This window comes from Oncorhynchus mykiss, chromosome 16 (assembly GCF_013265735.2).
Source record: "Oncorhynchus mykiss isolate Arlee chromosome 16, USDA_OmykA_1.1, whole genome shotgun sequence".
NCBI classification, from domain to species: Eukaryota; Metazoa; Chordata; class Actinopteri; order Salmoniformes; family Salmonidae; genus Oncorhynchus; species Oncorhynchus mykiss.
The window spans coordinates 34,055,108-34,079,889 of NC_048580.1; the positions used below are offsets into that span (position 1 = coordinate 34,055,108).

Below are 24,782 nucleotides of genomic sequence, written 5' to 3' on the forward strand. Positions count from 1 at the left end.
GTCAGGCGTGATTTTATATTCTTCAACCGAAGTCGCGAGTGCGACTCCCCATATTATGTTGTAAGGAAGTTGACTAACTGAAAGCGAACACAATGGGAGGGATCATAGACCATTCCTCCATATAGAATCCTTCCAGATCCTTGATATCCTTGGTCTACGCTTAAGGACTACCCTCTTCCATTCAAACAACCACAAATCTCCTGCGTTGTATGGGTGTGCTACTGTACCCAACTCCCCTTTCTCCATTGGCTACTAAGAACTTGTGCAGAGGAGTCAGGCGCAGGACAGCAGAGATGAGTAACATAAGTAACTTTACAAAAAAATTCCAATAACATGTCGTAATACCGAGCCCACAAATAACGGACCCAACATGCATAAGACAATCACACACAAAAACCATGTGGAAAACAGAGGGTTCAAAAATTAACATGTAATTTAGGAATTGAAACCAGGTTTGTAAAACAAAGACAAAACAAATGGATAATGAAAAGTGGATCGGTGATGGCTAGAAAGCCGGTGACGTCGAACGCCGCCCGAACAAGGAGAGGGACCGACTTCAGCGGAAGTCGTGACAGAACTAGTTTTTTCTTCTCCTTTTTTTAGGTGGGGGGATGAGAGGTTGGGGCTCTCTTACTTAACTTGACAAAAACAAGCATTTTCCAAATTGATGTGCATCACTCTATAGCTGCTATTGTGCAACAAGGGAAGTGAACAAGTGCACACTTCGGGAGAAAGGAGATTAGATTAGAGAGATTATTGGGACGCAACCCACATGTTTTCGAGTCCTCCACATCTACTGCCATGTCCAACCCCTTTATAATTTCGGGTTGCGTGTGGGTGTGATATCTGACCCTCTTGCACTGCACCCAACCATCCCTCCCTCTCCATTAACTACTTTGTTTGCGTCCTTCCACTCCACCAGAGTTGCTTCTTTACCAAGACAGAATATCTAAGGTAAGGAAACCTTATTGGTATCATTCAGACAGTGCTATTCACTTTTACAGTGAATTTTGATAGCAGCATCTTATTGATGTTGTTCTTAATAGCATTTTGAATTTTTTTCTCTTCCATTTGTGATCTATTAATGAACCTATGCATGTGCCATGAGGCATGGTTTATTATAGTGTTTTTGCATTACAACCCCCACATTTGAATTCCAATGTGAAATTCTGGTTTAGGATTTCCAATGTTTTTATAAGAAGTAAAGTTGAATTTGAACCTTGTGACTAACCGAATAGACTAAACCATATGTTGAGCTATAACCCAGTCTGTAGGCATGGTCCGTCAGTCTCAACCCACCATTTGGAAAGCATTGTCCTTGGTTAGCACATAGTGCTAAAAATGCATCTGTTAAAAGAATTACACATAAAATCTCATTGTTATCCCCTGAGCCAATAAATATATTTTCTTTTTAAGTGAAAGGTTAATAGGCTTTTCTTGTTTTTTTTTTGTGCAGGGAAGTACTATAACACTTTACACTACAGTGCCCTTATTACTGTGTATTAACAGGTAGTGTATTATCAGTACACTGTACTTTAACATTAGTCGTAACCCTGACCTGGAGTAACCTTGAGTACAGTTTTAGAAACATGTAGTAATGAGTTACTATAATACATGTTACAGTGTAACAGGAATCACTTCACATTAATAAGAGCACTATAAGGTATAGTATAGCCAGAATTACTGCCCTCGAATTATAGAAAAATACCTCTGCATTTATATTATTATTATTTCTACAATAGTTATCGGTTTGTAGTAATTTTGTTGAATTTGACCCATAGCTTACAATGTTGAAGTTCAAGGATTTCACTACACTCATGTTGAGGTCAATATTAACTGAAATCCGTGAGCATCTAATCATCAAAAATAAATACAAATGTAAGGTCACCTGGGTCATTGAAAATGAGTTGTCACCTCTTATAATTCTCAGGTTCAGAAGGTGACAACATGAAAGCGTTGATTGGATTGGTCGTGTGTGCCGTGGCACTGCTATCTGGGTGTTGCACTGCTGGTAAATATATACATATATATCATAAGGTTTCCAAGGAATGCTGCCACTGGTTCAGGTTCAAATATTTTTTATAATCCTCCTAATGGTACGGTTAGGATTTGGGGTTGGGTAATCTGATCATGGATCTGTGTTTGAGGGCAATTTCTACCTTAATCCCCCAGTATTACTTCCTCCCTGCTACTGTCGAGGGTACTCATTAACCATTACCTTTTATTACACTGACCCCTAGTGGTATAATGTATGTGGTCAAGACACCTCTGAAGTACCTTAGGTTATCTATAGGAATTTGGGGAATAAGGGTTGAAAATACATTTAGAAAACATACTGAGCCACCAAGCTGTGGCAGGCAATGGCTCTCTAGCGCTGCCTTCATAGAACCAGCCTGGAGGTGAAATTCCTAAAGCATCCCAGCATGCCCTAGTCTACGGGAGGGTGCCCCATCTGACTCTGCCCATTGACCGAGGCTGGACTGCTGGAGCCCTAACAAAGCCCGGGGCCTCATCAGATCTGAGGCCTGACCATTTCTCACGAGCCGTCCAAGAGGATGCCTGCCACGGCCAACAAAAGAGTGTGATAAATCAATTGAGCTTGCAGACAATGGCTCGGGGCAGGCCCGTGAAATGACAGACATCTCAGTGGGCTTGTAGGTCGATGCCAAAGGTCTTTTACAAATTATTGTTGATGTGTGTCAGTATGCCACTGACACCATACGATACCAAGGGAGCACCCCCGACTGGGCCCACCACTGTATGTGGAGCGATTGCTCCCCAGCACCTCCGCTTCCCCGCCTCCAACCCTGGCAGGGCTTGTTAGTTCTTGAGACGGACATGCTGAAATGGCATTGGTCACAGTCAGTCTACGGCAAGGAAAACTTTCAGTGTCATGCATAAGGGAGGGGGATTGGAAGGGGGGACTGTTTGCTTCTTCTGCTGGAGGGGTTTGATGGAGGGGTTGTTGGTTCCAGAACATGCCTTTAGGGAAGAGCGGGGTGGGTAGGAGCCCATTTTAGTCTCACCACAGGAGGTTCAAAACAGTCCTGTTGTACCCCATTAATGTCCCACTACATTACCCCCAAAATGGACTCCTTATCATTGGAGAGAAAAGTGTTTCGTTAGAAAGATGCAGTACAATACAGCCATTCTTCTCTATCCTGGCTCTTGGGTCTTAACTCCTGAAGTTGGAAGGGAGGACAGAGCATAACATGGTAAGATGATACGCTTACATTGGAAGCACTCAAGAAGCAACTTCCACTAGTTTTAAACCAGACAAAGCAAATGAACCAATGCAAGGCCGGGAGAAGGGATTAACATTCATTACACAGACAGACTAAGGAGCAGTGTGTACACATTGACGTGTTTGGTTTTTGTTCCAGGGCCTGCAGCGTTATCCATCACCACTATATTGGTAAGCTATTACACGTCATACTAATACTTATCGCAATCATATTATCATATTGTAAATGGTTTGTAATGCATATCATCAGACATGTTTATCATAATGACTCCAATGCATTTATCTGGACACACCCGTTCGAATGACACTGTGGCTTCTTTTACACATGCAGCCCAATTCCGCTGTAATAAAATATCCGATACCTGATTTCCCCCAAATGTGTAAACAGGAAAAACAACATAAGATGCCCAGTTCTGATATTTTGCCCAAGTATTGTTCTTTTGAACAATCAGATTAGATTTCATGGCTGTGATTCCATGGCTGTGCTTACACAGGCCACACGATTCTGATCTCTCATGACATACACGGACTACCCACTGAGATGTGCCTTTTGTTAAGTCAATCAGAAGTTACATGTGGTGAAAAGGAGACTGGTGTGCCACTTGAATGTAACTCTATGATGGAATGCATGTTTTAACTTATGATCCACTTGTCGGATTCTCTCCCACCAGCAAGAGCCATGCACCATGACCCAAGGGTCTGAGCTGGAGGGGTACTGCATTGACCTGCTTGCGGAGATCGCCAAGAAGTTGGGCTTCAAGTACGAAGTGCACCTGGTGAAGGACGGCAGATACGGGCGACAGGACGAGAGCGGAAACTGGCTCGGGATGATCGGGGAGGTGGTCCGAGGGGTGAGTGACCTGGACAGAAAGTAGCAGGTGGTGGTATACTCTACGCTGGGAGATTGGTTAAGTCATTCAGACCTCTGTTCAGTAGGCCGTGCATGGATATACTCACTCACACTTGTGTGTGTGGGTCCCTATTCCTGTTTGTTTGTCCCTGTTCCTGTGTCTGTGTGTCCCTACTCCTGTGTGTGTTCCTGCTCATGTGTGTGTGTCACTGTGTGGTGTTTGTGTGTCTGCTCTTGTCTGCTCCTATTTATCAGGAGGCCGACCTGGCGGTCGCCCCACTGACACTCACAGCAACCAGGGAGCTGTCGGTGGAGATGAGCACTCCTTTCATGCAGACCGGTGTTGGTTTCATCCTGAGCAAGGACCTGGGCTCCGAGGAGAGCCACTTCGTCAGCTTCCTCTTCCCCTTCTCCACAGAGATGTGGGTGGGTGTCCTCATGGCCTTCCTGGTGACTGGCCTCTGCATTTATCTGGTGGCCAGGTGAGATATCATCATCAACTGGGCCCCATTCCTAATCTATCCGCTAGCTATAAACCCTAGTCATTCCGGGGTGAATCCTAACTTCCACTTAAGTCTGTCAGTCATCCATTAAAGTCAACGAGACTAAGTAAAAATACGTAGAAGTTAGAATCTTTGCATACAAAGATGTCAACATGCAATTAATGCGTAAAGCTATGAAACATATAGGCTACAGTATGTCCGGTATACAACTCTAGCGTGGGAGATAGGGGTGGTTGATAATAGAGCATGTCAATGGAAGTAGACTACACTGCTAATTCATCCTTCTAAGAATCTGGTTTGGCCACTGTCCAGAGAATGAAGTTCTGTAAAGAAAGACATCTCAATGCTCACTTTACCCCCTCAGGATAAGCCCCTGTGAGTGGGCGGATCCCGAGACAGACGAACACAGCTTCACCCTCCTGCACAGCTTCTGGTACATCACCGGAGCCCTGACACTGCAAGGTAACGCAGTTATGAGCCAAATCGCCCCGACTTGTGTTTTTTTTTTTTTTACATAGCCATGCATCCCCTCCTTTACACAATTACACAAAACGGTCCTTAATAAATGACAATCTGGGTCAGGTGGGCATAATTTGAAAGCTTGTTCTATTGCAACATGACTAGCTAAATTATAAATAAATAATACGACTGACATTAAATTATGAAATATTTATAGGTGCTAACAGGAGATAAAATTAACATATTTTAAGTGGACGGGTGTGGATGGACACGTGTGTGTGTGTGTGTGTGCCGGTTGATGAGTATGTGCGTGTGTGTAATACACGCAGACGATGAAAACGTAAGGTGGGATGCCAACAACAAGCAAATTAGATTTAACAAAAAACAAGTAAATAACTGAAAACAATAACACTTCAGAGACATGCTCAAGCCAACACCAAACAAAGGATACCTTGCCTTTTGTTGTGATTCTGTTGTGATCAAAAACCAATATATAAAGTGTATATATATAAGTATTTTAAAAATAAACCATATTTGACACGAGTTTTATGATATGGAAATGTGAAGTGCACATTTGGACTCGGGTGTTTGGCTTGCTTGTATCACATCAAAGTGCTATTTATTATCATCCTCAAAATACATAGAGGCCTCGTAATGTACGGCATTTTCCTCACTCAGACAACGAACAAATTGCATAAGTTACCCATTTAGCAGTTAGCTGGAGAGGTGGGAGCAACTTTTTGTCGCGCCCGGTGCTCAAGTTCAGAACTGGCTGTCAGACAAAACCCATTCAGAGCTTTTTTATTTTTTATTCAAAATACAGATCAACAATTTACATTGTTACATCACACAAAACAGAACGCAGGTATTAACGAGAAAATACTAAAACATACCAACAAAAAAACATTTGGAGCTGTGAAGCGGAGACCCTGAGCTCTGACGGCATGCAAAGCATGTTTCTGTACAGCCACTGTGTTCTAATTTAGGCGCTTATCAGTGTCCAGATCTGCCATTTCCTACCCGCATAAAGGGCTAAGAAGCAATCTATACCTTCTGTTATTATGTTTTTATGTTCTACATTGCTTGTCTGAAGAGAAAACTATGGGAGTTTGCACACTTTCTATTGTAGTCCAGAAGAAAGTGATGGAGTGACAGCAAAAATAAGTTTGAGTTTCTAAAATGAAAAGCGTTTTTCAGTCTCCCCAACAGAAGTTTCAAATACGTTTTTAAGTGATCTTTCCCATTTCAAATTTCAATCATAGAATACAATTTTACATAATATAATGGATCTCTATGGGGTGCGTTCTCAGGTGCTGGCCCACACCCTAAAAGCCTGTCTGGCCGCATTATCAGCGCCATCTGGTGGGTGTTTGCGGTGGTGCTCCTGGCCTGCTACTTCAGCAACTTCAACACCATGCTACGCTCAGACACCAAACACGTCTCGGTGATGAACTTCGATGAGCTGGCCAGACAGGACGTCATTGACTATGGAACAGTGGAAGGCGGCTCCACGTTCAATTTCTTCAAAGTACGTGTCGCTTTAAAAAGAAACCGCACAAATGTATTCCTTAGTAAACGTCAATCGATGTACAAAAATGCTAAATTGTCTATACCTGCACATATTTCTTTACATTTCCTTCCATAGTGAGTTTCGGATAAAAACGTACACCTACAACTAGAATCGCTAATGTCTCAACAACTATGGCCTAAAATCATCTGACCAACGATGCATTTCTAAGATGCCCTTTTCGCTCCCATTTCTAGAACTCCAACAACCCCACCTACCGAAGCATCTTCCAGCACATGGAGAGGAAGAAGAGTTGTGTGCGTTCTGTGGAAGAGGGCAATCGACGTGCCCAGGAAGGCAACTACGCCTTCATTGGCGAGGCAGCGTCTCTGGACATAGCTGTGGCTCGCTACTGCAACCTGATCCGCAGCAGTGAACTCATTGCCATGAGAGGGTACAGCATTGCAGCACCCCTAGGTGAGCCCCGAGCAGCTGGATCCACTGTACACCTCATAGATGGAAGGCTGTGCTATCAATAGGCAACATTGTCTATGTGTTTTTATGGGTGGTCTGCTGTGGTGATGAATATCTGAAGTATTCAAAATTCAGTTCATTTCTTGATATGCACCCAAACACATACACACTGACACCCTTCTCTCGCAAGACAAAAAATGAACTCCCCTTTCTCACTTGCTGTCCCTCCATCTCTCTCCTCCTCCTTCCCTCTGTATCCTCCCTCCTCCTTCCCTCTGTATCCTCCCTCCTCCTTCCCTCTCATTCCCTGCCAGGCTCCCCTATGATGAAGAACATAACGGTGGCCATACTGCAGCTGAGTGAGTCTGGGGAATTGGCGTACCTGCAGAGTAAGTGGTGGGCCAATAGCTGTATGCCAGAGGGGGGCCAAGCCCCACAGGCCCTCCAGGCCCACCTCCTGAGGGGCCTCTTCATGCTGCTGGCCCTGGGGTGTGGCCTGGGCCTCCTCATTGCCCTCCTGGAGCTTGCCTCCAAGGCCCGCGACCAAGCCAAGGACCAGAAGGTAAGGGAACATGAGGAGAGGACATTGAATGGACTTAAAACATATATACAGTTGAAGTCAGAAGTTTACATACACCTTAGCCAAATACATTTAAACTCAGTTTTTCACAATTGCTGACATTTAATCCCAGTAAAAAAATCCCTGTTTTAGGTCAGTTAGGATCACCACTTTATTTTAAGAATGTGAAATGTCAGAATAATAGTATAGAGAATGATTTATTTCAGCTTTTATCTATTTCATCATATTCCCAGTGGGTCAGAAGTTGACATACACTCAATTAGTACTTGGTAGCAGTGCATAGCATAATTTTCTTCCTATAATTCCCCCTACTACTCACACTTCTTCCTCCTCTCCTCTCCTCTCTTCTGTCTCCCGTTTTCTCTCCTCACAGAAATCCTGCTGCTCAGTATTGTCGGCAGAGCTGAGTCAACGTTTTAGATCGGGCAGGGCGAATGCAGGCACAGAGACGTCAGAGAAGAGCAAAGCGTAAAGGATCTGTTTTACTGATTGGTTCCGAAAAGCACCATATAGTTTGATACGCATATAAACCATGTGTGAGGGACCCTGGTCCTGTCCTTGGGAGCAGCACTATCTCTTCCGTATCCTAGTAGTGTATCACAGCAGTAACTTCTGTTTCATAGTGTAAGACACAGCTACCGAGTTCCCCATGTGCACTTACAATGGCTTGTTAGAATAGATTCCAATTAGAGTAGATTCTACTATATATTCCACTCTGAAAATGTATTATTAAGCCACTATAGAAAAAAGCAACAATAACATTTCATGCTCTCAGAGGACATGGGCCTCCCACTGCAGAAGTAGACTACTAACAGTTTGTTTTTTATATATATTAAGTTGATACAGGCTTTTCAACTAACCTCCAGATTAATCCTTTTAGCAACTGTATTTTCAAAAGTTTTTTTGTTGATATGTACTGCCAAAATATCTCATGTGCTACTAAATCTGGTGGTTTATGAGTTGTTTCATTAACCGTTCTATATGTTTTATTTTAACCAAATTAAATCCCTAGACATCCCAAATGCATAGATTTTTGTGAAGTTTCACACCTAAGCTCTCTCAAAAGTGTTTTGGATGGATGGATAGAATTAAATAAATAAAATAGATTTTTGATGGATTTGTAAAATGGTTGCTTTCCAGGAGTGGGGGGAATGAACAGGCACTGTGGGTTAGAGGTACAGTTATTGTGATAACTGATCAGTCCATTTTTTTCTTCTAGGAATATTGCTATTTCAGTAGAGTTTTGTTGCATTGTGGGGTCAAATAAAATCAACCAAATTCCACAAATGGGCTCGTTCTCCATCCCCCTTGGCTTGTTGTCTCGCGAAGCCAGATGGAAGTAAGATGGCGCTGCAATGCATACACTGTAAACCCCAATGAGTCAAAACTTATGAGGAAACCCATTGCACTTAATATATCTGAGTACAGTTACTTAAAGTCATTTTGTAGTCATTACTCAAACCCATAGAGTCACTGTGACAATTTGGGACATAGACGTGTCTTATATGGGCATAAAGCTTACATTCTTGTTTATCTAATTGCAGTGTCCAATTTACAGTAGCTATTATAGCAAAAAAAATACCATGCTATTATTTGAGGATAATGCACAACAAAACACTTTTATTGCAGCAAGTGGTTTGATACATTCAGTAATCTTGCTCTGATTTGTCATCCTGAGGGCCCCAGAGATAAAATGTAGAGTAGTTTTGTTTGATAAAATCCATTTTTATATTCAAATGCAGGAACTGGGTTCTACAGTTTGACCCCACTGCTGTCTCTGTGATGTTTTGTGTTGGATTTGCCCCAAACATAACACTTTGTATTCAGGACAAAAATGAATTGCTTTGCCACATTTTTTTCTGTATTACTTTAGTGCCTTTTTGCAATCAGGATGCATGTTTTGGAATATTTTTGTACAAGCTTCCTTCTTTTCACTCTGTCATTTAGGTTAGTATTGTGGAGTAACTGTAATGTTGTTGACCCATCCTCATTTTTCTCCTATCACAGCTATTCAACCCTAATTGTTTTAAAGTCACAATTGGCCTCATGGTGAAATCCCTGAGTGGTGTCCCTCCTCTCTGGCAACTGAGTTAGATACAGGCATCTTTGAACTGACTTTTTGATAGAAAGTTTATTTTATTTTTCATAATTGTACCCATTCCTTCTTTGCGAGGCATTGGAAAACATCCCCGGTCTTTGTTTTCAATCCCTGTTTGACAATTCACTGCTTGATTGAGGGACCTTACAGATAATTGTATGTGTGGGGTAAAGAGATGAGTTAGACATTCAAAACTCATGTTAAACAGAATCCATGCAACTTATTATGTTACTTGTTAAGCACATTTTTACTCCTCAACTTATTTAGGCTTGCCACAACAAAGGGGTTGAATACTTATTGACTCAAGACATTTGAGCTTTTCATTTTTAATTAATTTGTAAATATGTCTAATGAACATAATTCCACTTTGACATTATGGGGTATTGTGTGTAAGCAAGTGACACAAACTCTTTAAAATTGAATCCATTTTAAATTCAGGCTGTAACACAACACAATGTGGAGAAAGTCATGTGGTGTGAATACTTTCTAAAGGGACTAATTTCCCAGTGTGCCTTGCCTTTTTGAGTGAATTGTAGAATTCTACCTACCACCCATGACTATTTTTAGTGACAGAGACATGTTCATTTTCAGTCCTTGTGGGCTTCACCAAGTTGAGTTCCTAGGCAAATTGTGTCATTATAATGAACTCTTTATGATAATACATTGCATATTAGTGATGGGCATTCCGAGTCTTTTCGGTGAGCCGGCTCATTTGGCTCCCAAACAGCTCTTAGTCCAAAATCGACCTAAAACCATGAAAATATTGCATATCTCCAATGTAGAGCCCAAAAAGTAGGCTACATTTATGTCAGATTAAGAAATGCGCATTCACATTTACTTGCAAAATAAAAAATGTAAACGCACTGCAAAAATGAGAGTGGACCAAAATGACTTTATTGTTTCTGCAGTGAGGATTCTATGCACCCTCTTTAGAAAATAATTGTGTAACTCATCTACAGATAGTCGTTGTTTTGAGGTAAAAAAGCAGCAACAGCAGTATGCAAATCAGGGAGCCAAATATATATATTTTTAGGTTAGCTTTACCCTGATACAATGGCCTAAAGCACATTGTTTTACAGGCCACATCAGGCCTGCAAGTAGTGTTGAAAAATCCCTGTAAATTCCCCAAAATCCCCAGATTAAAAAAAAAAAAAACTTGGTTGAAGGATTTCCTGGAATCTTCCAACTGGGATTTCTGGAAACCTGGGAAATTTACCAGAATTTTGCAACCCTACCTGCAAGTCACATTATGCTGGTGTTTAATATCTATTGGGATCCAGGCAGAGTTTTGTCATTTTTATTCAACCACAACCTGCATTCATAATGACTGCCAGCATTAGGAACAGTGTGAGGAGACTACCTACACCAATTAAACTGGAACAATAATTTCAGTAAGGGGTGCAAAAAATGTAACAATGATTGGATTAGTTTAAGAACTGCAAATTGACGCCGACAAATATGGCAGATCTGCTTCTAGCTCCTAAGCAACTTTGCGTGTATTTTTTTTGTGTGTGTTATTTCTTGCATTATTAGCCCAGAACGTTTTTTGTGTTATTACATACAGCCAGAAATAACTTTTGGATATCAGAGGTGGTAACTCACCAGCATTACGACCATGAATACAACTTTCCCAAAATGGATACTTTGTTCGTACCCCCCTAGGCAATTTAACTTATTCCAGAGAAGAGAAGGACTCAGGAGGCGTGCACACCATCCAACGCTACCGAGTATATTACTCGCTAATGATCAGTATCTGGACAATAAAGTAGACGAGCTCAGGACAAGGATCTCATCCAGAGAAACATCAGGGACTGTAACATACTCTGTTTCACGTAATCATGGCTCTCACCGGATATACTGTCCTCGTCCATACAGCCAGCTGGGTTCTCAGTACATCGCACAGACAGGAATAAAATAACTCTCCGGGAAGAAGAAAGGTGGGGGTGTATGTTTCATGATTAACTACTCATGGTTTGATTGTGATAACATACAGCAACTCAAGTCCTTGTGTTCTCCCGACCTAGAATACCTCACAATCAAATGCCGACCGTAATACCTCCCAAGAGAATTCCCTTCGATTTTTGTCACAGCCGTGTACATTCCCCCTGATCACATGGACTGGGATATGTTCCGGGTAGGCTCTGAGAATAACTACAAACAGTGTAGTTATTCCCTCCATAAGGCAATCAAACAAGCAAAATGTCAGAATAGAGACAAAGTGTCGCAATTTGGCTCAGACATGAGACGTATGTGGCAGGACCTACAGACAATCACAGACTACAAAGAGTAAACCAGCCATATTGCGGACACCGACGTCTTGCTCCTGGACAAGCTAAACACCTTCTTTGCCCGCTTTGAGGAAAATACAGTGCCACCGCTACTCCAGAGGACTGTGAGCTCTAGTTCTCCATGGCCGACGTAAGACATTTAAGCGCGTTAATCCTCGCAAAGCTGCTGGCCCAGATGACATTGCTAGCTGTGTCCACAGACATGCGGACATATTTTATCTCTACCTATCCCAGTCTGTTGTTCCCACTTGCTTCAAGATGGCCACCATTGTTCCTGTACCCAAGAAAGCGAAGGTAACTGAACTGAATGACTATCACCCCATAGCACTCACTTTTGTCATCATGATGTGCTTTGAGAGGCTAGCTAACGATCATATCAAGTACACCTTACCCGACACCCAAGATCCACTGATATATGCATACCACCCCAATAGATCCACAGATGACGCAATTGCCAATTGCACACTGCCCTATCCCATCTGGATAGCAGAATATCTATGTAATTATACTGTTCATTGACTACAGCTCAGCCTTAAACACCATCATACCCTCCAAGCGCATCATTAAGCTCAGGGCCCTGGGTCTGAACCCTGCCCTGTTCAACTTGGTCCTGGACTTCCTAACGGGCCGCCCCCAGGTGGTGAAGGTAGGCAACAACACCTCCACTACGCTGACACTCAACACAGGAGCCCCCTAAGAGTGCATGCTCATCCCCCTCCTGTACTGTCAGTTCATCCATGACTGAGTGGCCACGTACGCCTCCAACTCAATCATCAAGTTTGCAAATGGCACAACAGTGGTAGGCCTGATTACCAACAATGACAAGACAGCCTACAGGGAGGAGATGAGGGCCCTGGCGGAGTTGTGCCAGAAAATGAACCTCTTACTCAACGTCAACAAAATGAAGGAGCTGATCGTGGTCTTCAGGAGACAGCAGAGGGAGAACGCCCCCATCTACATCGATGGGGTCACAGTGGAGAAGGTGAAAAGCTTCAAGTTCATCGGCGTACACATCACTGACAACCTGAAATGGTCCATCCACACAGACATACATTTTAAATAATAAGTATTCAGACCCCTTGCTATGATACTCGAAATTGAGCTCAGGCGCATCCTGTTTCCATTGATCATCCTTGAGATGTTTCTTCAAATTGATTGAAGTCCATCTGTGGTAAATTCAATTGATTGGACATGATTTGGAAAGGCACACACTTGTCTATATACGGTCCCACAGTTGACAGTGCATGTCAGAGAAAAAACCAAGTCATGAGGTCAGTAGAGCTCAGAGACCGGATTGTGTCGAGGAACAGATCTGGGGAAGGGTACCAAAACATTTCTGCAGCATGAAGGTCCCCAAAAACACAGTGGCCTCCATCATTCTTTTATGGAATGAGTTTGGAACCACCAAGATTCTTCCTAGTACTGGCTGCCTGGGCCAAACTGAGCAATCGGGGGAGAAGGGCCTTGGTCAGGTACAGTGGGGCAAAAAAGTATTTAGTCAGCCACCAATTGTGCAAGTTCTCCCACTTAAAAAGAGGAGAGGCCTATAATTTTCATCATAGGTACACTTCAACCATGACAGACAAAATTAGGGGGAAAAAATCCAGAAAATCACATTGTAGGATTTTTAATTTATTTATGGATCTCCCATGGTCACGACAAGCAGAGTCGTGGAAAAAGAGGGAAACCACATCGGCGAGAGGACGTTCACATCTGAGAGAGACTCAGGCATTTCCAACGGCAAGATGGAAGACACTGAATCGGATTTAACAGAATTAATAGTTACCGTGAGCTGTGAAGACGTTGGGTTGCTACGGTTGACATTGCAATAGGTAAAATATCTCCCCTATTTTCCCCCAATGCTGAACAAGGGTGAGTAGCCAAAAGTATGTGTTCTTTATGAACACACTAAGTAGCGTCACGTTAATAACATATATATTAGCTAAGGATTAATGACACATTGACAACGGGGCGACAGAAGGGCATATTAAGGGGATAGGATTCATGATATGCACGTGTATAACCGATGTGTATAAGCGACGAAATAGGCGCCCTTATTCTTTTCGGTTCCAACAGGTCTTGTTTGTGACTACGTCAAGCATTTTTATATCTGAGCGAGGGGCCCCTCCTGCGGACAGACTCATCTGCGGACAGCCTCATCCCCTCAAACCCCAGACAAAAACAGTTGTTTCAGCTTCCAGGAATTGTGTACAGATCCTTGTGACATGGGGCAGGACATTATCATGCTGAAACATGAGGTGATGACGGCGGATGAATGACATGACAATGAGCCCCAGGATCTCGTCACGGTATCTTTGTGCATTCAAGTTATCATCAATAAAATGCAATTGTGTTATCTTTAGCTTATGCCTGCCCATACCATAACCCAACCGCCACCATGGGGCACTTTGTTCACAACGTTGACAAACCGCTCGCCCACACGACACCATACATGCTGTCGGCCAAATTCTTTGGTTGTGCAAACCTACAGTTATATTATCTGTCCGGGTGGCCTCAGATGATCCCGCAGGTGAAGAAGCCAGATGTGGAGGTCCTGGGCTGGCATGGTCACAACTGGTCTGCGGGTGTGAGGCCGGTTGGACGGTTGGCTTATGGTAGAGAAATAAATTAACATTCAATTCTCTGGCAACCGCTCTGGCGGACATTCATGCAGTTAGCATGTCAATTGCACGATCCCTCTACATTTGAGACATTTATGGCATTGTGTTGTGTGACAAAACTGCACATTTTAGAGTGGCCTTTTATTGTCCCCAGCACAGGGTGCAACTGTGTAATTATGCTGTTTAATTAGCTTATTGATATGCCATACCTATCATGTGGATTGATTATCTTGGCATAGGAGAAATGCTCACTAACAGGGATTTAAACACATTTCTGGGATATTTTATTTCAGCTCATGAAACATGGGACCAACACTTTACATGTTGCATTTATATTTTTGTTCAGTGTTATAACTCTGCTTTTCTCTAATTAAGACTTCCAGCTTTGCATAAACAATCAACTAAGCCTCCATAATACAAAGAACTACAGGATAATTTTTTGCCTACTTATAAACATACCAACTAAGACAACAAAACACAGACCATGTTTATGCCTAGCTCCAATATATTTATTTGCTCATCACTGAGTCATGGAAAGATTTAGCAAAGGTGACTTATACTAGTTCCTGGTGCTGAGCATGATGTTGATGCCGCTGCAGATGTTGATGGGATCGGGCTCTGTAAATACAACACATAGGTCATCTATGTTATCTTCTGCAGTTAAGTTCGCTAGCTAATGGTTAGATACGGTCTGGTAGGCTGTAGCTAACGTAACCTAATGTAGCTAAAGTTAGCATGCAAAGTTGCAAATCACGTCCCTAGATAGCAGATGGCTAATTATATTGATTTGCTTTGGAATGTCTAGTGTATTATGAAAGCTAGCTAGATTTTGGTTTAGGTAAACAAATGTAGTTCGCTAGCTAATTTAGCTATGTTACGCCTGCCCGACTTCTTCTTAGTAAGGTAACTGATGAAATGTTACCCTACCACAGCCTATGTTTTCTTCTAATTTGCACATCCACGTACTGAGCACCACACCATGACTAAACTTTACAGTTGTTGTCAACACAAACGGATCTCGTCACGGTATCACACAGATAATAAAAAGTTATTCGCAAGCCAATGTTCGATAAAAGATTGTAGTTTTAAAACTGCAGTAACTGCAGTCGACTGGTATTTTGGACGCAGTAATTACAGAATAACTGCAGTTATATTGAACTCTGATTGCAGTCTTTTTTCGTCAGGGTTGTCTTTTAAAAGTTGATACAGATTTCCACGTTCTTCCTCATGACCTCTTGTCTTGCTAAGTGCTTCACTGAACCAACAATATTCAGTAGACAATGTCTTGCTTCCTCTTGTTGTCTGGCTAAAGCAGTAGATAACTGAGCCCACAGGGTTTGATTGTTGTGCACTCACTGTAACTGGGTGGCAATGGGAGTGACTTCTCACATGAGCTAAAAACCTCTCAATGGCCTTCTTCCAATTTCTAAAGCCTGGGCTGAGTCAGGCATAGAGACACATTGTTTGGGAATTGTGGGGAGGTGGGTATTCCGGCTATAAGTCCCTGCTGATGTTCTAAAGAGGTCAATCTAACTTGACCATAACAATGGAATTGGCATGGAAACACATGGGGGAAAGGGTCGAGGTGAAAGTTCCAGTCTCCTCATTGCCCCCCAGCAAAATGTGCCTACATTTAGGCTATTGTTTTATGTTTATTTCACACCATGTTGAGGTAAAAATCTAAGTATAATGCTTGCATGGACGTCAACCCCAACACATGTTCATCATGTCATCATTACCAATCAACTGCATTACAGTTAAAAACTACTTTGACTACCATCAACAATTTATTTATGCTAGCTATGCTAACCAGTTATACAAACAGGAGTTAGCATTTAGCAGTCACTTCTTCTATGCAGTGAAAACAGATTTAAGTAAGCACATTGTGGGCCTGTTACATTACATAAATCATGACAGATACCCGTTTTGTTGGATCAGATTTGTTGATGGTGCGCCAATCTGGTCAATGGAACGTCTGCGTTCCTATGGGACACCAGGCTATCACCTCTCAAGCCTTCTGGCTCAAGCATTATTTTATATCCCAATGGATTCAAGAGACGATCCCCTGCCCAGGCGTTGCTGACGCCTGCCAGATATTACAACGCCTGGATAGCTATTTTACATATCAGCTAACCACATCATGGTCGCCTTCCCCTGCTCAGACGTTGCATGCATCAACCAATGATTGCGTGCTACGTCACCGACTGTGTCATTGACTGACAGATTGCGGTTATCTGAAATGTAAAATATCTTATCCAGACGTTGTAAGATCTGGCAGGCGTCAGAAACCCCTGGGCAGAGGAACATGACCAAAATGTTATCGCAATCTGTCAGTTGATGACACAGTTGATGGCATGACACGCAACCATTGGTTGAGGCATGTCCTTTCTAAAGATTCTATTTTAGTCCAAAACATGTGTGTATGCACAGCAGTGTTCTATATGTAGCAGTGTGATGTTGTTCCCCTAGATTATGCACTAAATTGCACACAATTCAAATAGGCCAGGTCAAGAGGGGATGTTAATAATTTGATAATAATAATAATAATTCAGTGTATTTTTTTGTTTGTTAATTACAGCTGCATAGCTAATGTTTTTTCTTTGGTGTACAAACACTTTTTCATATCAATATTGTACATACATGTGATTGTAAAAGTTTTGTATATTTTGGTTTGGCCCATCGCGGGTTATCTGTATTTCCGTACCCACTTATTGTTCTCTTTTGCCTGACCTTCGGTTAGCAAGGTGCCTGAGAGCTTGGACTGCGCCAAGGGGTACCAAGGGGTACCATAATGTGGGTTGTCACTTCGTGTGCAGGGCAAATAAAAAAAGAATTCAACTAGCAGACCTCCAGTTGTGGCAGCGTCCTAATTAAAAGTACACGACGCAGAACGAACCACGCTACATATACAGTGGTTCCCAAACTTTTTATAGTCCTGTACACCTTCAAACCTTCAACCTCCAGCTTGAGTACCCCCTCTAGCACCAAGGTCAGCACACTCTCAAATGCTGTTTTTTGCAATCATTGTAAGCCTGCCACACTATACATTTATTAAACATAAGAATGAGTGTGAGTTTTTGTCACAACCCGGCTCGTGGGAAGTGACAAAGAGCTCTTATAGGACCAGGGCACAAATAATAATATAATAATAATCAATAATTTTGCTCTTTATTTAGCCATCTTACATATAAAACTTTATTTGTTCATCAAAAATTGTGAATAACTCATCACAGGTTAATGAGAAGGGTGCGCTTGAAAGGATGAACATAACTCTGCAATGTTGGGTTGTATTGGAGAGTCTGTCTTACATCCTTTTCCACACACAGTCTGAGCCTGTATTTAGTTTTCATGCTAGTGAGGGTCGAGAATCCACTCTCACATAGGTACATGGTTGCAAAGGGTATAAGTGTCTTAACAGCGCGATTTGCCAAGGCAGGATACTCTTGAGCGCAGCCCAATCCAGAAATCTGACAGTGGTTTCTGATTAAATTCAATTATCACAGAACCGCTTGTTGCAATAAGGAATCCAGTTGTTTGTGTCATCTGTTTCGGGAAAGTACCTGCGTAATTGCGCACCCAACTCACTCAGGTGCATTGCAATATCACATTTGATATTGTCCATAAGCTTGAGTTCATTTGCACACAAAAAATCATACAATGATGGAAATACCTGTGTGTTTTCCTTGTTAATGCAGACAGAGAAGAGCTCCAACTTCTTAATCATAGCCTCAAATGTGTCCCACACAGAGAGTCCCTGTAATCCTAGATTCAGATCATTCAGGAGAAAATACATCACCCAGATAGGCCAGTCATGTGAGAAACTCGTCATCGTGCAAGCGGTCAGACAAGTGAAACGTATGGTCAGTAAAGAAAACTTTAAGCTTGTCTCGCAATTCAAAAAAATGTGTAAATACTTTGCCCCATGATAACCAGTGCACTTCTGTATGTTATAAAAGCATTACATGGTTGCTGCCCATATCATTGCACAGTGCAGAAAATACACCAGAGTTCAGGGGCCTTGCTTTAACAAAGTTAACCATTTTCACTGTAGTGTCCAAAACATCTTTCAAGTTGTCAGGCATTCGCTTGGCAGCAAGAGCCTCTCGGTGGATGCTGCAGTGTACCCAAGTGGCATTGGGAGCAAGCATTACCACTACACTATGTCTCCCTCCCATGGCTTTTGCGCCATCAGTGCAGATACCAACAACAGCAGCTACTTCCCGTGAGAGAATAATGGTTAATGTGATTGGATGTTAATGATTTGACTAGGCTGCATGTATTTGTGTTATTTCGTACTGGAGCCGCCTTATTGGTGAAGATGCACGTTTGGTAACTATGTCACAAAATTAGATGTCGGACTATCGCGTTTTAGCGTCTGTGGACTATTGCCGCGTTCAGAACAACTGGGAAATCTGAAATCTCCGACTTCCGACTACAGTGCGTTCAAAACAACTGGGAACATAGAGAAACGAGCTCCAACTGGGAAATTAGAAATCTCCGACCTCCGACTACAGTGCTTTCAAAACAACTGGGAACTCATAGAAACGAGCACCAACTGGGAAATCTGAAATCTCCGACATCCGACTACAGTGCGTTCAAAACAACTAGGAACTCATAGAAACGAGTTCCAACTGGGAAACATCTTTTGAACGGTTAAACAATTCTGCATCTTTCTAGAGCTTAAAATTTCCGACCTGAAGATCACTTATGTCATGATTTGATCTCGTTTTTTCCTACCGAAGCCCAGTTGTGTTGAAAGTTCCCCTATGCTTTAGCCCTGCCCCGCGAGAGATGACTGTTGCTAAGGACGCATTTCCCAAGCAAGATGGCTGTTGTCAAAAAACAAATAAGAAACTCTCGCTACTACGTCGGAGGAGTAACAAATCTTACCCGGAACGGTACGTTTAGACAGTATACGCTCAAAAGAACACTTATATGATTTAAATAATTTAAGTACAACTCGTCAAATATTTGCTATAAAAAAAGCGTATTATCAGCAGGTGCGTGAATCTGTCTGTCTATCCCCACCACCACGCAGGTTTTGGCGTGTATGTGTATCCAAACAGCTTTTTTCGCTATGAGGGAGAGTGGAGTAAGGGCGAAAAACACGGTGTGTATGCCCTATGCCTTTGGTAGTAACTCACTACGTTCTTTTGGTAATAGCAGAAGGTTACATACACTTGGCTATGTTGCTGACAATATGATTGCTGATGATATGAGAAACAACAATAACTGAAAAACATAGCTGAACCTTATGTCGCATAGTGTGACTTTGCTACCATGTTTGCTTGTTATATTATAATGATATGCAAACTATATGTTTATGTTATCTAGCTAATCACCGTTTGACATAGCTAATCAAACACAATTATATAATGTTGTATAAGGGAGGGAAAGCATCGGCATGTCAGGCCTAGCGTTGATGCTAACAAGAGTTTTTACGTTGTGCTGGAGGTAAACTCTATTGGTTGCATTGAAGCTAGGCTAGGCTATGCACTTGAATGAAACTCCTACTTTTTTTTTATCCAGGGCATGGAAAACTCTTGATGAAAGATGGAAGTTACTACGAGGGAGAGTTTGCTCATGGGGAAATAGAGGGGAATGGGTCAAGGTTCTGGGCAAAAACAGGTACATGCACTAACCTAGTTTCGATGGAACCAAGAGAGTTTTGACATTGTGCTGGACTCTCTTGGTTGCATCGAAGCTAGCACTCACCTAGGTTAGTCAGTCCCAGAGCTATATATTATTTTGTTCTACTGTATTATTGACTATGTTTTGTTTATTCCATGTGTAACTCTGTGTTGTTGTATGTGCTGAATTGCTATGCTTTATCTTGGCCAGGTCGCAGTTACAAATGATAACTTGTTCTCAACTAGCCTACCTGGTTAAATAAAAAAAATATATACATACTACATGGCCAAAAGTATATGGACACCCTTTCACATTTGTGGATTTGGCAATTTCAGCCACACCTGTTGCTGACCGGTGTATAAAATTGAGCACACAGCCATGCAGTCTCCATAGACAAACATTGTCAGTAGAATAGCTCAGTGACTTTCAACGTGGCACTGCCATTGGATGCCACCTTTCCAACAAGTCAGTTCGTCAAATTTCTTCCCTGCTAGATCTGCCTTGGTCAACTGTAAGTGCTTTTAGTGTGAAATGGAAATATCTAGGAGCAATAACGGCTCACCCGCAAAGTGGTAGGCCACACAAGCTCACAGAACGGGGACCGCAGAGTGCTGAAGTCTGTCCTCGGTTGCAACACTCACTGCCGATTTCCAAGCTGCAGCTGCACACAAGCCTAAGATCACCATGCGCAAAGCTCGCTGCCATTGGATTCAGTGGAAACATGTTGTCTGGAGTGATGAATCAGTCTTCACCATCTGGCAGTCCAACTGACATATTTGGGTTTGGCGGATGCCAGGAAAACTCTACCTGCCCGAATGCATGTAAAGTTTGGTGGAGGAAGAATAATGGTCTGGGGTTGTTTTTCATGGTTCGGGCTAGGCCCCTTAGTTCCAGTGAAGGGAAATCTTAACGCTACAGCATACAATAACATTCTAGACCATTCTGTTCTTCCAACTTTGTGGCAACAGTTTGGGGAAGGCCCTTCCCTGTTTCAGCATGACAATGCCCCCGTACACGAAGAGAGATCCAACCAGAAATGGTTTGTCGAGATCGTTGTGGAAGAACTTGACTGGCCTGCACAGAGCCCTGACCTCAACCCCATCAAACACCGGGATGAATTGGAACGACGACTGTGATCCAGGCCTAATCATCCAACATCAATGTCCAACATAAGGCTCTTGTGGCTGAATGGAAGCAAGTCCCCGCAGAAATGTTCCAATGTCTAGTGGAAAGCCTTCCCAGAAGAGTGGAGGCTGTTGTAGCAGCAAAGGGGGGACCAACTCCATATTAATGCCCATAATTTTGGAATAAGATGTTCGACAAGCAGGTGTCCACATACTTTTATCCATTAGTGTGTGTGTGTGTGTACCACACACACACTCTGGTCAGTCCACTTCCTAAATTTGATAATAATTCAGTGCTAGAAGACTGTATAAAGCACCAGACTTGTAGCCTAAAATGTAATATCAAGTAGTTTCAATGAACAAAATATTTATGAATCTCTCAGGTGTTTCCTATTCTGGCCAGTTCAGTGGAGGGGAGCTTCATGGCTGTGGTGTGATGCAGAAAGGCAATGGAGAGAGATACAAGGGAGAGTTCTCCTACGGACTCCGAGATGGTGGGCAATACTAGACCTATATCCCAAAATACATGTCCTGCACTGGAAGCAAAGTATTTTTTGCATATTTTGACATGTTAGCCTATGTGCTAATATGCATCTACTGCAGCATAAAGGAAAATATCTATAGGACTTCTCTGGGTGTGTCTGCAATGGCACCTTTATGTAGTGCAGGAAAATGCCATTGTAACAGAGTGATGCTGAGACACAGATTTTTCACTTTAAAATATATGCAAAACAAAGACCAATGATTGCAAAGTTAAACAAACCATACAACTATGTGCACAAGGACGACTTAACAATTTCCACTGACAATTTGACAAAAATGCGTTTACTTGAAGAGCAGTGCAGATGCAACGTTTGGTAACAGAATGACAGCACCAACAGCACTGTACCTTTTCAGATGTAGCCAGGACTTCTGTCTGACCTTGATATGTGAAGTCAAACGTGAAGATTGTGTCATTCAATTATATTTTGCATACTCCTATCATCCAGGCAATGGGTTTCTGTTGGATAAGGATGGACAAACATACGAGGGATCGTTTCATCAAAACAAGCGGCATGGTGAAGGACAAATGCATTACAGGTACAACGTTGTCCCTCTCTTGATTACGTTGCAAAGGACCAGAGTGCTGAGTTTGATATTACTGTCTCAAGAATGTATTGCAAGTACTAAATGTTCATACCAGTCAAGATCAAATCAAATCAAATCAAATCAAATCAAATTTTATTTGTCACATACACATGGTTAGCAGATGTTAATGCGAGTGTAGCGAAATGATTATTCATTAGATTACGCATTTTTCATCACACTGGACATTCAAACCCTATAGGCTGGACAAAGTTGTTTCAAACTGAAAACATACCCAGATTAAGTTTTAAAATTTTCATGGACAGAAGTATGCCAAACCCAATGAGCCATCCTGTTGGAAACCAATGTCCGGTTGTTGTTCAGATGAACTCAAGATGAACTTTGCTTAATTTGACAGGAATGGGGATCAATATGAAGGAGGTTGGCTTCTGGACCAACAACAAGGCCACGGAGTGATGCGCTTTGGGGATGGATCAGTGTACGAGGTGGGTGTCCATTTTGATTTCATTTCTTCACAATGCATGTATGTTCAGTCAAATCAAATGATTGATACATGCATGGTTTATTTTTCTTTCTTTCTTCGATGTGATATAATGTCCAGATGACACCGTTTTAACTGGGGTATACTATTCTCGTCCTCAAACTTTTATTTCCCAAAATAAGATTTGATTTGTCCTCAAGCTGGCCACAAATAAACATATTGCTGTTTTGAGCGCCTCAGAATTAGAACATATATTTAGCTGCTGTTCATCCAAATTGCCACTGCGGGTCACCAATGTATTTCTACTGAGGATCAGATCGTATGTCAAGCATGCCGTAATTTACACTACATCCTAGGACCGCATTGTGTCTTCAACGAGGTCCCGAGGGCCACACTGAAAATGTGTTATATTTCCTAGCTGTGCAAATGTGCAATCCTTTTGGAAAATGTCGATGCCCCTTGACTGTCTAGCTTTCATTTCAGTGATTGTGTTCAGCTCGCTAATAGTCAAGAAAATGTAAGTCCAGTATCATTTCTACACAGTTTAGATGTGGTTTTAGTCATTTTAAAGTACATCAGCGTTCCAAAACACTTCAATACACACACACAGCTGTAATACGCTGACTGCACAAACGGCAGGACTTCCGTTTTTTAATTTTGCCAAATAAAATACACATTTCACTACGTTCAGACCACATAATAGGGCAACAGTATGTGATTATACAAATATACTAATCACGGTATTTCACATTTGTTCATCTGCATAATTTAAATCTAACATTCATTTTCAAGAGACAAAGCCCACTTGATCAGTAGTTATTGCTCTAATATCCTTAGCTCATTCATAGACACTAACTCCTGTACCTCCAGCATCTATTCATTTAAGGATTCATTAAGGTATCTTCTGTCCAGGGGAGTTTTGTTAAGAGTCCCGATGCTTGGTCTGAACGTTAAAACACAGTTAAATTACAGCACAACTTTATAGGGTTAGTGTTCCTACACGGCCATATCTCCATGTTACCGTGCTTGTTTACGGAAGTCAGAAGACAGAGGCGACCAAATGTGCTAATTAGCTTTCTAGCGTGCTTGAACACCTGTGTGTAAGCGTAACTGGGAAGTGTAACAGAAGTGTAGTTGATCATTGGAGGCACACACAGCCTTATTGATCGGTGCAAACCTGCTACAGTAAGTGTATATTTTTTATTTTAAAGATTCTTTCTCGCTGATAGGAAAGATCTATCTATAAAGGTAAAATGTTTCGAAAACCATATCGCAATCTATGATTATTGACATTTCAAAATGTTAAAACAGAGTGTCGGGAATGTAGTTAACACCGGTAAGCAGTGTTTATAGCTGAGAAACTTGGGATAAGGCAGAATTTCTTGTTAATGCCTTGGGTTCTCAAGCGCAATTTTATCCTGTAGTGCCACTGCTGCCAATGACATCTCTAATGCCACCAACTGGTCTGGTCCAGCCATCTAAGGTTGCTGTGACTTTATATTCACACAGCTTCTAAGGACAAATACTGTACATAAGATTTACATAACACATGATTTACATACCAAAATATTTACATACCAAATGTCATTGTTCCATGTACATCGGTTCAGTTCCAGTAGCCAGTTGTTGTTGCCCATGGTGGAATCATCTAGCCCGCTGACTCCTGAAGCCCCCATGAACTCCAGAGTCTAGAAGCTGTCTAGCTAATGTGTAAGCTGGCTAGCATTTGCAAGTGAGCATTTCACTAGTTAGCTGAGCTGTTTATCAGAAAATGGTTGAGATGACTCGAACACTGTAGCTAGTTAGTGTGCCTTCCTTGGCGACAATGTTATTGGG

At 42.1% G+C, this 24,782-nt stretch overlaps 2 protein-coding genes across 3 annotated transcripts in view; both read left to right on the forward strand.

The window, feature by feature from the left end:
- Positions 1-665: 665 nt before the first annotated feature.
- Positions 666-8,897, forward strand: si:ch211-251b21.1 (PBP2_iGluR_non_NMDA_like domain-containing protein). Its single transcript, XM_021565655.2, has 10 exons — positions 666-954; positions 1,931-2,011; positions 3,384-3,415; positions 3,916-4,095; positions 4,350-4,576; positions 4,962-5,059; positions 6,367-6,584; positions 6,821-7,040; positions 7,352-7,599; positions 7,991-8,897. The coding sequence occupies exons 2-10, from the start codon at positions 1,948-1,950 to the stop codon at positions 8,087-8,089; spliced, it is 1,386 nt and encodes a 461-aa protein (XP_021421330.2). The 5' UTR covers positions 666-954; positions 1,931-1,947; the 3' UTR covers positions 8,090-8,897.
- Positions 8,898-18,821: 9,924 nt separating this feature from the next.
- Positions 18,822-24,782, forward strand: part of LOC110491848 (MORN repeat-containing protein 1) — an 80,742-nt gene continuing 74,781 nt past the window's right edge. For both annotated transcript variants that reach the window (XM_021565656.2, XM_021565657.2), the window contains exons 1-6: positions 18,822-19,522; positions 19,663-19,734; positions 20,154-20,252; positions 21,763-21,873; positions 22,369-22,459; positions 22,863-22,950. In XM_021565656.2, coding sequence (XP_021421331.2) covers positions 19,450-19,522; positions 19,663-19,734; positions 20,154-20,252; positions 21,763-21,873; positions 22,369-22,459; positions 22,863-22,950 — 534 coding nt within the window. In that variant the 5' untranslated portion in view covers positions 18,822-19,449. The remainder of the gene's footprint in view (positions 19,523-19,662; positions 19,735-20,153; positions 20,253-21,762; positions 21,874-22,368; positions 22,460-22,862; positions 22,951-24,782) is intronic.

What these genes read in the sequence shown, in the direction of transcription:
- si:ch211-251b21.1 (XM_021565655.2), top strand. Translation starts at nt 1,948, where the DNA reads ATGAAAGCGTTGATTGGATTGGTCGTGTGTGCCGTGGCACTGCTATCT. An exon ending in CCACGTTCAATTTCTTCAAA is followed by an intron (nt 6,585 to 6,820) that starts GTACGTGTCGCT and finishes TCCCATTTCTAG; the next exon opens with AACTCCAACAACCCCACCTA. An exon ending in ACCAAGCCAAGGACCAGAAG is followed by an intron (nt 7,600 to 7,990) that starts GTAAGGGAACAT and finishes CTCTCCTCACAG; the next exon opens with AAATCCTGCTGCTCAGTATT.